This window comes from Antechinus flavipes, chromosome 2, assembly GCF_016432865.1.
Source record: "Antechinus flavipes isolate AdamAnt ecotype Samford, QLD, Australia chromosome 2, AdamAnt_v2, whole genome shotgun sequence".
In the NCBI taxonomy this organism is placed as follows: domain Eukaryota; kingdom Metazoa; phylum Chordata; class Mammalia; order Dasyuromorphia; family Dasyuridae; genus Antechinus; species Antechinus flavipes.
This window is the reverse complement of record NC_067399.1, coordinates 158655392-158667604: the sequence shown is the minus strand read 5'-3', so window position 1 is coordinate 158667604 and position 12213 is coordinate 158655392. Positions and strand designations below refer to the sequence as shown.

Genomic DNA, 12213 nt, shown 5'->3' with positions numbered 1-12213 from the left:
TCAAAATCACTGACCTGTAATCTACATTCTTTTTTTTTTTCCTTCTCTTTTTTAAACTGGGAGATTTGCTCTTCTCTGATCTTATAAAGGAAAATTCCCATTTTCTATGATTTTTCAACTATCACTATCTGCAATCACATCTGTCAGTTTTCCAAGGACCAAAGAATGTAATTCATCTGGGATAGGTAACATGTCTCAGGTAGCAACTCCCTGATAATTTTTCTTCTTTCATCTCCAGAGCAAAGATTATTCTCCTTTCAGAGAAATCAAAGAAGGAAACACATAATAACTGAACAATTATACCTTTTCTTTATCTTCAGTTATCATCTTCCTATCCACCCCAAGCAAAAATCAAATTCATTCTTTCATCTGTCTTTTTCTCCCACTATATTTTTTTTTTAAAAATACTTTTTTGTTGCCCTTATTGGGATTCCTGAAACTATTTTAATGAGACCATGCCCTCACTTTTAACTCAAATTCAGTAACCTAGTCTTGCTTTCATCTTACATTTCTTTTTTTTTTAATCTCTGTTGATTAGTTAATTTTTAAATCTCATATTTCCACCTCAAAGAAATTCCTTTCCATTCCCCACTCCAGATTAACTTCCCCTAAAGTATTTTACTTTGTAGTATCCTTCCTGTCTTTCCTCTGAATCCACAGAAATCTGCTTTCCTGAAATCTGTGGTATCTGTCAGACCACACACATATTTCTTTTCATTTATCATAAATTCTAAGATGGCAGAGTCACTTCCCCTTAAGGTTCTCTTCATTTCCACTCTAGCAACCTGAGATAATATTTATAAAGCACTTAAGACAGTGCCTAGCACACAGTACATACTATACAAATGCTTATTCTCTTCTCCCTTTCTATTAGTGACAATCAGATCCAGATTAGAATTTCCTTTTGTTCATCTCTTCCCCAATGAAAGATGAAATTATAGAAAAAAAGCTAGTCAAAAAATTATTACTTGCTATTTTTTTTGGCATAGAAAGAGTTCCAGTAGATGTCATTGGCAAAGTTTGAGTTTTTATTAGAGTTTTTAGATTGAAGGAAATTTTATTAAATGATACTCTTTTCAAAAATATTTACTGAACATAAATAAATGATCTTGGATGTTAGGATATAATTTTATTAATGTTATAACTTAGCTGTAGAGTAGAATAAAACAAAAAATGCACCACCCTTCTCTACTTTATCTCACCACTTCCTTCCCCCACCACTTGCCCCATTGTGATTAAAGCCCAACAATTATAAAACTGGGCTAGCCAAGCTAAAACCATAGTTGCGGTTTTATTTTATTACTATGGGCAAAAATACTATGCCATCTCAAATATCACACTGACAGATTTAAATCCTTTGGCTCAGTGATCCTCAGCATCAAAGGAAAGGAATAAAGAGAGGGCCCGGGTGCAACTGGCACCTGCAATATTGTAGAGCAATTATAGACTAGCAGCATTTGTGGTATCCAAAGGATTCCTGTAATTTCCCTCATTTGTAGTAGAAAATTTCTCACTTTTGTGCTGTGCAAAATGTCAGCACCACCTGAGTGAAAGCAAAAGGCTTCCTTGTTGCCACAGCTTTCCTAGAAGGGAGGAGGTAAGGAGGGTCACATATGGAATGTCAACGGCTGTCACTATAATGAAACAGAAAGCCTTTTCTGCAGCACATGTGGAATATGACTTGGAAATGTCAGTTTCCTGTTAATTAGAATATCACTTCAAGGCCAGAAAAGCTTATTCTGTGTCTATAAAACTGTCTTTTTTCAAGAAGAATATTAACATCCATGTTGAGGATAAACGAATGCCTCAGAGACATGTAAGAAAAGCTGGGCTAGTGACATGTCTGTCACTGGTTAACCCATTATTGTTCTCCTGACTTCCTGGCATTTATTGGCTTTGGAATTAGAAAACCTAGGTTTGGGCAACTAGGTATGATGTTGAGAGTCAGGAAAACTTGCTTCAAATCCTGCCTCAGATAATCACTAGCAGTGTCATCCTGGGCAGTTTACTTAACCTCTCTCTGTCTCTGTAAAATGCAGACAATGATTGCACCTAACTCACAGGATGGTTGTGAGGAAGAAATGAAACATAATATGTAAAGCACACTGCAAACCTTAAAAGTGCTGTATGAATGCTAGCTATTCTTATTATGACTATCCTTGCTTTGAATCACAGCTCTGACACTAACTAGCTTAGCTAGCCCTGTACTAGGGACTCCAAGGTTTTGTAGACTTAATCATAATCAGGTGAGAGATGGGGATGGGGGCGGGGGAGGGGAGAGGTATATTTTCTGTTCTATTCTATGCTACAGTTGAGTTGTAATCATAAGTGTGGAATCCAGGGTAAGTCTTTTATCTTCCAAAAGTTTAATTATTTCACTTGAAAAAGAAATACCATAATATTCATATTGGAGGAGGTAGGTAATGCCATAGTGCATGAAATTCTGGGCCTGGAATCAGGAAACCTCATTTTTTGAAGTTCAAATCTGGCTTCAGACAATTACTAAGCTGTGTGATTCTGGGCAAATCATTAAACCTTATTTCCCTTAGTTTTCTTATCTATAAAATGAGCTGGAGAAGGAAATAGCAAACCACTCCAATGTCTTTGCCGAGAAAACTCCAAACGGAGTCATGAAGAGTTGGACACAATTGAAAACTACTTACTGAAGATTCTTACTTTTTATTTAATAGGATTGTTGCAAGGAAAGTATTATATACCCTTAAACCCTATGATGAATGAGCTACTATTAACAATAAGTTGAGCAGAAATAAAAATTAGGTGATAATTTAAATTTACACCCCTTCCCAGCTAAAATTTCAAAAAAGACTTTTTCCTTTATGATTTACAGAAATAATCATATTCACAGCAGAGAAGGATTGCCTTCGTTTAAGGATCCCTCCAGGAGTGCAAATACCTCTTTGGCAAAAATGAGACCTAATAGCATAAAAGCCTTCACATATACCTTATATACCTTCCTTATACCATGAGTAAAGTCATCTATGCTGAGTCTTCTCTATGACAAAGATGAACGTGGATTATGACCTACTGATTCTCATTTGATCCTCCAGTAGGATTATATTCCAATTTCTACTAGTTTATCTAGAATAACTGAAACCAATCAATCTTTAGATTGCACTACTGAAGTTTCTTAGTCATTATAGATGTTTCAGTTGACAGCTCAGGGATAGGATATGAAATAGTACTGAAAATATAAATGGGATCTAGACAGTAGAGAGCTTTAAATGTTCAGCTGATATCCTAGAGGCAATAGGGAGCTGTTGCAGAATGGATTATAAATTCACCTCCATTCTGTTGCCAGAATCTCAACTCATTGAAATTGGAAAGAACCAAATGAATATTGATAAAAGTATAGTTTGGGGAATTTGAAAGTGGAGAAGTTAAGAAAAATCAGCAGTATGTTGAAGTAAATTCTCTTTCGAACATTTCTTAAACATTTTCATGTTTTACTTTATATTATATTTATGGAAGGTTTTATCTTTCATACTAGATTATTAGATTACATGATCATAGATGTATAGACCCTAAAGGAATTGTCTAATTTATCAAATCCCACCAACCCATGATTTTACACATGAGAAAACTGAGGCCAGATGTTAAATGAATTATCCAGTATCACACACCTAACAGATTAAAGATTTCAATCAAAGGTAGCTAAATGAAAGATGGTACCACTAAAAGAAATAATGAAGTCAGAAGGAAGAGCAGAATTGAGGTATGACATAACTGGACTTATTATCTTTCCTTAAATTGAATTCAATTGAATTAATATTTATTGAATAGATTCAATACATGTAGAATTTAAGGAAAAACAGTATCCAGTCTTAAACACCAGACCTAAAGGATTGTGGTTACATCATTTTAAAGTCATGTCTTTATATCCCCATTTGGTGTTTTCTTGGCAAAGATAGGGGAGTGGTTTGCCATTTTCTTCTCCAGTTCATTTTGTAGATGAAGAACTGAAGTGAACAGGGTTAAGACACTTATGCATTTTGTTTTTCTTCCCAAGTTGTTTTTACCTTCTGAATCCAATTCTTCCTGTGCAACAAGAGAACTGTTCAGTTCAGCACATATATATTGTATCTAGGATATACTATAATATATTTAACGTATATAAGACTGCCTGCCATCTAGGGGAGGGGGTGGAAGGAGGGAGGGGAAAAGTCGGAACAGAAGTGAGTGCAAGGGATAATGCTGTAAAAAATTACTCATGCATATGTTCCGTCAATAAAAAGTTATTTTAAAAAAGACACTTATGCAAAGTCACACAGCTAGTAAGTGGCCAAGGCCAGATTTGAATTTAGGTCTTCCTTACTTCAGATCTGGCATTCTATTTACCATGCCTCCAGATGCCCTCAAACTGATGGTAGCAGAGAACTTAATCTTAGCCAGTTTAGCTCTTCTCCCACCAAATGCTCATTAAGCAGAAAACAGTCACAGAAAGCAAACGTGATTCATGGATCAGAGAAGTTCTACAGAATAGAGAGGAGTAAAAAAAACTCTGCAATCCAGAAATGACATGGTATATCCACTCAATTGAAGAAAGATCTCTACTGAGAAATCCAACTTTTAACAGAACTGGGAATCAAGGGACATTTTGGGGTACTGGTTCCTCCCTACATGGCTGCTGCTCTGAGGGTCTTTCTTGTCCATGCCTTTTCTCTCTCTCCTTGCTCCTCTCAGTCAATCAAGAGCTATTATCTCTCTTCATATGTAGTGCCACAAGGTTGTAGGAAGGTCAAAACTACCTGAAAGTAGAGGGCCAAATTAGGAAGAACACTGATAAACCAGAGAGAAGGCTCAGCAGAAAGCAATGAAGAGAATGAAAAGTCTTGAGTTTCCATCATATGAGGGATCAGTTAAAGGAATTTGGGAGGTTTACCATCCCTTCAAAGAGTATTGAGATATATATATACATTTTATATATATACATATATACACACATATATATATATACACACACACACATATACATACACACTATATATGGTTAGGTAGGCTTCACCTTCCTTCAATCTTGTGGGATTACATACAAAGGAAAATAATGGCTTTTGATTGAGAAATTTGGGGGAGATTATGTGTGTGTGTGTGTATTATGTGTATATATATATAAAACATATACATCATCTCTCCCAAGAACATACGAGCTCTTTGTGAACAGGAACTGTTCTGTTTACATCTTACCCCCAGAACTTTGCACACAGTATATTAATAAATTAATAAACATTTGTCAAAGGATTGTTCTGGTTGGCCCCAGAGGGCAGATCCAGGAACAATTGGGTGAATGTCTCAGAGAAGCAAATACACATTTGACTTAAAGTAAAAGTTTTCCTCATCATGTGAGCACTTCCAAAATGCAGTAGGTTGTCTCCAGACTCACTAAAAGTCAACCACAATAGGGCTGATGTTTTAGCTATGATGGTGATATTGTAGTAAGGATTATCATTCAGAGCCTTGGTAGAAGTTGGAGTCTATTCCAACTTGGAAAAATTTTGAAACACTTCAAGCCTATGTAAGATTATCTTGTCCATGCTAATAATAATTGGTGCTAACTTAATATTCAATTAATTTTTTACAACAGAAACATAAATGATAAATAATCATCTGTTTTTACTGTAATTTGCTTTTACTGTTTTTGCAGGTGGGAGTCTTTAGTGCTAGTCCTAATGTATATTATCTACATCATTATTATGAAGTAAGTAATACACAATTTTTCCTTGGTTTTTTCTCAACACTCTTTCTAGATTCTATGCATTGTGGCATTCTGGGGAAATTACTGGCAGGGGAGAGAGGAAGGTAAAATTACAGAACAGTGACAATAAGAATAACAAGGCTCCTTCCAACTCCAATTTTTCCAGTCAAAAGAAGGGAGTGTCTTCTTGATCCCAACAATCCTATTCCTCTTCCTTTTATCAATAAAAAGATAAAACTTTTCCCAAAAAAGATAAAAAATTACTGTCATGTATGTTTGGGATGGGGACAATATTACTTTCACTTTTTACAAAGTTTTTGAAAGTGTAAAATGTTTGATTTTATTAATTGGCAGGAGAGATTGACAAAGTAGCTAGTGTTTTGTTCCAAATCATTGTCATTAGAGGGTATTCCAAGTTTTGCACTCCCTTCAGTGGTATAGAAACAGATAAACTGAGGTTTTATTGTTGTCTTGATTATAAAATTGAATGCTGTAAATGGCCTGAATTATAAAACTGAATGCTGTGAAATTATATTGGTCCAACTTGGCCCCAAAGAAAAGATATGAAAAATCTCTTTTTTCACCTTCTTGGCAAAAATGAGGGATGTGGATATGGAAGACTACAAATAATGTCAAATTTCTTCCATGTTTTTCTTAGTTTTGCTAAACCATTTCTTTCTTTTTTATTCTTTGTTATAAGAGATGATTCTCTGGCAGGAGAAAGAGGGAAGGATATAGGAAATAAAAGTGTAAAACTAAAATAAGTCAGTAAAAATTTTGTGAATGATATGAAAAATTGCTAGATGACATAATTCTTCCCTTTGATGGCCATACCCCACATGAGTTCTTTCCTGACTCAGCTCTCCCATAGTCACTTTACAGTATCTCAGAGTCTGCCTCCCCAGTTAAATTTGTCTTCATATATCGAGGAGGGTGAAGTCCTTGCTTTTTGCCCTAGGCAGACTGTGTGATTCTGATGCTAAGCAATAAAATGGCTTATGTCACTTCTGATTGACAGAAGCTTTGGTTTGGCTTTCCAAAAAGTCTTTCCTTCAGCGAATGCTGATCAGTAAAAGAATTCCACAACAAGTAATTACTTGGTTGGGCACCCAGAACTGCTAAGGCACCATGCAAGTCAAAGACACTGTGAAAAAGTCAGGGTGGCTTTCTAGAAATGTCAGCCTTGGAACCAAAAGACCCTGGTTTTTTGCCTGAAATCACTTTACTAGCTTTGTGATGCTGGGCAACTCACATGAAGTTTCAGAGCCTATTTTCCTCATGTATAAAATGGAAATATTGATACTTGCATTACTAACCTCATGGGATGATGACACCCTACAGAGATGTAAATTATAATAACAACAGCTAGCATATAAGGTATTCAGAACTCTTTACATACATTATCTCGTTTTATTCTAATAACAATCCTATGGTTGGGGGAAGCTAAATCAAAGAAAAGCTCATTTGGGATGTGACCACCAAAGGGAGGAATTATGCCATCTAGTAACTTCTCATTTCAATTAATATATACATATATTCATTTATTTTAGATGCTATTACTATCCACATTTTATAGATGAGACAACTGAGGGTAAAAGACATCAAGTAATTTGCCCATAGTCACAAAGCTAGTAAGTCACAAAGCTATGTCACCTGAGATAGGATTTGAACTGAGTTTTCCTGACTCCAAGTCCAACACTGTTTTCTGTGCTGTCTAACTACCTATTCATTAATATTCTTATTATTATTATTATTATTATACATAGCATTGGTGGTATCTTGATTTAGAACTCTCAATTGTTCGAGATAACCTGTTATATTGGGAGCTCTCTGCAAACAATGCAAATCATAACCCAGCCTATCCTTCAAGACTTTTGTCCACATCTTTCCCCAAGTTCACTCCAAGAGATCCACTTGATACAAGACCCTGCTCTTTTTTTCTGCCCAGCCATGCAATGAGACTTTCCATTTCTCATCACTTGTCTTCATGATGTGACCAGCCTATATTTCTCTTCCTACTATAGGAATCTTATCAGATAAATCTAGAAAAGATTCCATCGAGAAAATATATGATAAGAATAGAAGATATGAGGGGTTCGGTGGTCACATTAGATAAAAATCAAATATCTTTCCCAATGGAATAGTGGGTCTCACTCAGTGTAAGCTTCACTGCATTCTTTAGAATAAGAGTGCCTAGGGGATGAGACAGGGAAATTACTATATTGACCATCTCATTCTGTATTATTGTTTAGTCATGTTTGATTCTTTGTGGCTTCATGGACCATAACATAGAAGACCCTTCTATCCTCCACTTTCTCTCAAAGTCTGTCCTAGTTCATATTTTCTGTTTCTATGACACTATCCATCTCATCCTCTGCTGGACCCTTCTCCTTTTGCCTTCAATCTTTCCCAATATCAGAGTCTTTTCCAATAAGTCCTATCTTCTCATTATATATCCCTACTCTCCATCACTACAATTCCCCATGATCAATGGCTGGAGGAACACATGCAAATGGACATCATAATACAGTGAGCAACTAATCTCCTCCATTACTAAACATATGCAATATGAAAACCATTGGTGTGTCTATGCTGACTTCTCCAATGTTACTTCCGTTCCAGCTGTTCTAACTAACAAGATCCAAATAAAATGGAGATTAAAGCTTCAATCTGTGTTTCTCACACACACACCCCTTTACATTTTTTCATAAATTCTACTCTGAAGTTCTAAATTGGGCTAACTCTGCTGTTTTAGTTTCATCTCTGCAATTGAAGGCTTTAATCATTAGGACTGTGTTGTGTATGCTTTTTCCCGCAATTTATAAAATTGCATCTTTTCACAATTAAACAGCTTTGGGTGCACATACAAAATTTAAAACACTCAATTAAAAACACAAAATAGAAATGCAGCAGTTAAAAACAGCACATATTAGCACATTTGTGTCCTCTTGGGAAGACCATCTTAAAGATAGGTCTTAACTTTCTGTCTGAATGTCAAAAAACAAGCTCAGCTGGCCACAGAGGTAGGAGATTTTACAGCAATAACTTCATTCCCATTAAAGGAAGTGTGCCAGAGGACAAAGCAGGGAGGGGGAATTTGTCAGAGGTCTCATAATTAATCTGAACTTTTTTCACTTTCAGAACAGTCAGAGAAGCAGGGTAGAAGGGGGAGAAAGCAAAGACCTGCTATGCACCAGAAATTCTATCAAATGCTCTGGTAGTCTGATTTTTTCAGGCCTGTTTTATTTATTGGAGGCTTTTGAACATAAACTAAGAACAGCTAAGTGGTACAGTAGATAGAGTGCTGGCCCTGGAGTCAGAAAGATTCACTTTCCTAAATTCAAATCTGACCTCAGACACTAAATAGCTGTGTGGCCCTGGACAAGTCACTTCACCCTATTTGCCTCAGTTTCCTCCTATATAAAATGAGCTAAAGAAGGAAATGGCAGACCACTCTGCCAAAGAAAACCTAAAATGGGGTCACAGAGTTGGACGTGACTGAAATGACTTCACAGCAATAATTTGAACTATAAGGAAAGGATCACAGAATCATAGAGTCTAGAGCTGAAAGAGGAAGTTAAGATTCACCTCAACCTAGTCCAACTCCTTCTTTTTATAGAAGAGGAAACTTGGGTCTACAGGTTAAGTGAATTACCCAAAGTCATAGTCATAGGCATTAAAGCCAAAATTTAAATCTAACATTTCACTTAACAGCTCACATAGCACTCATCTGTGGATAATAATCCATCCATAAGTTTCTTCCCTGAATATACTAAGAGAGGTACCTGCCCCACCACTCTTATGTGCCAGTTTCAGTACTATGTGGTACCCTTTATTAGACAGCATAAGGAATTCCACTGGCTTGCCTTTCTACTGACAAAGAAATGTTCTATCAAGCCTAAGAATTATAGTTCAGAAATAATGCACAAACCCAGTTTCACATAATACTAAAGCAAAAACTAGGACCTCTGAAACCATCAAACTCCTTTGATTACTGGCCAACTCTTAACAAGGAAAAAGTGAGTCGTGCTACCCCTAGGCTAAAGTCATTCATCATCCCCACCCAGCTAAAGCACCAGAATTTCGCCCTATAAAATTCAGACACTTAGCAGCTCAGCTGTTCTGTGTCTTACCACAGTTTTTGATTTGTCAATCCAGAGATTGTTGGCGATTTCAGAGCACAGGTACTGATGCATGTCTCAAAAACTATATTCCCTTCATGAATTGCCACAGTCTATCCTCATGTTCTGACAACCTAGCAGCCAGCCTTGTACACATACCCTGCCCCCCAAAAAAGGTCGTAAGATCATAGATTTAGAGGTTTGAAGGAACCTTGTCAAGGCTAAAATTTAACAAAAAGGTAAACAGAATCACATTTTTTGTGCAAGGTAACATTGGTTGACAAGAGCATGATGCCTCTCAATAAATAGGTCGATCGCTTGCTTCCATTTATGCCAAAAACTTTGATTAAAAGGACAGCTCCCCTTTTATAAGTTTTGGGGAATACAAAAGAAGGAACAGAACAGGGGAGATGACATCATGGAATTAAGGATGACTGGTTATAGAGTTGTTATATAGAGAGTTATAGAGTTGAAACACAGGGAACAACATAATCAGTTGAAAGTTTGGTGATGGGGACTAGCAACACCTTCTTTCAAGAGAGTCTAGGTGTAACCAGACTTTTGGAAAGCAACTCTGATGACCTTGAAGGATAACTAAGTGATGTAAAGATATTAGATCCAACTCCTTTATGTTCACATGCATTCCCCAAAGACAGCTAAATTCCTTGAGGTATGAATAGATCAGTGATTAGCAGTCAAAATATATTTTTAAACTTAACCCATGATAAACCAAGTAAATTCTGAACCAAGTTCAGAAACAAAGAACCATGACTTAAATAGTTATAGAAAAAGGCAATTAATTGTAAATAGGATCAATAAGAAAATGCTTCAAGATTGATTCAATCTTCTCACATTCTTTGTAGAGATGGGGAGCTGTGACTTATTTAGGGTCATAGAGGTAATAATGAGCAGAGTTAGAATTTGAATCTAGGTCATCTGATTCCTAATTCTTTCTCCCATTACATGGTATAAAGAAAACCAGTTGAATTTATATCCTGTGGGTTTATGTGTTTGTGAGACAAGTTATAGAGCCCAGAAGGAATGTAGACAATAATAAAAATGGCAATTTTTATTTGATAGACTGATAAAGTTCAGGCATTTTTCCTATGTATTTAGCCCAATTAGCTAGGCAGATGAAGTGGTATCATTGAAACAGCCACACTTGTGCTTAAGAATGGAGAAAAAGCTGCCCAAACTCCCTGAAGTCCTTTTTGTTTCATTTTTTTCCCATTTTAGATACAATGCTTGCATACATCAGTGCTTTGAAAGGAGGACAAAGAGTGCTGGGAACATGGTCAATGGGTTGGCCAACAATACTGAAATTGATGACAACAGCAATTGTGATGCAACGGTAGTGCTCCTTAAGAAAGGTAACCGTGAAGGTACAAAACTCCAGAAGAGGTGCTGGAAAATGACTTATTTTGTCTATTTCCAAAGCTTCATAAAGGGCATGGGCAACTCCTCAAGGAAGTTGATCGTGATTATTAGGATTAAAAATACCAGGTATTCAACCAAACTTTTTTTTATTATTAAGCATCCCATATTAAATATTCATATTGGGTACCTAAAGGAAGAAGTCTCCTGAGGCAAGTAATTATTCTGCACTTCCTTTACTCCACACTTCATCTTTAAATGCAGAGAAGACTAGAAGTTCATATCTGGAGACTAAGCAGTTGAAAATACATTCATAAAAACTCAGATTAAATATCAATAGTTGATGATTTAGTGAGGTAGCATGGTCCAATACTTGAAATATATTTTCAAACTATATAGCCTCAATTTCCAGTATTTGAAATGGACATAGAAAATTACTTTCTTTCAGAGATTCAACTAGATCATTTAATTCACTAAAACACTAAAGAGCAAAAATTTAGTATGAAGGTTCCATTCAATTGAACAAACAATATTTCTTTGTATGGCAGCATACACAATTTATTTTAACTCAAGCTGTGATGTTTTATTTTTCATTAACATAGCAATTATGCTGACTTAATTAATTTCCTTTTCAAAGCTTCTCCTTGAAATGCTGAGGTTTTACTTTTCCTTACCCTCCCCCAACTGTGTTTCACACAGGTTTTTCTTTGCACCAAAAATAAATTTGAAGACATACAGATTATTTCTAATTTCTTCCCTGTCTCTCCACTGAAGGTTACAGATGACTATTCTGTTTTGTAAATTAAGGAACTTATAAAATATTATTGGCAAATACTTTCACATTTCATGAAAGATCAGGTCTTCAAGATTTAGGTATTTGGTTCCATTCTGTATTGGGACTTTATTCCAGTATTTGTATACTGGTCTGTTTATACTCCAAAGGAGAAATACTCCCAGAAAACCAGAGTAATTAACCCAAGTTTATATAATATATATTTAAATGATTAT

The 12213-nt window shown here is 35.8% G+C and overlaps 1 protein-coding gene across 2 annotated transcripts in view; it reads left to right on the top strand.

Moving 5' to 3' along the window:
• Positions 1–12213, top strand: part of SLC24A3 (solute carrier family 24 member 3) — a 744046-nt gene that overhangs the window by 659343 nt on the left and 72490 nt on the right. The window contains exons 9-10 of one of the 2 annotated variants that reach the window (XM_051975857.1): positions 5660–5713; positions 11068–11201. In XM_051975857.1, the coding sequence (XP_051831817.1) occupies positions 5660–5713; positions 11068–11201 (188 nt within the window). Of the gene's footprint in view, positions 1–5659; positions 5714–11067; positions 11214–12213 lie in introns of both variants that reach the window. The other variant, XM_051975856.1, reaches the window with a different exon arrangement.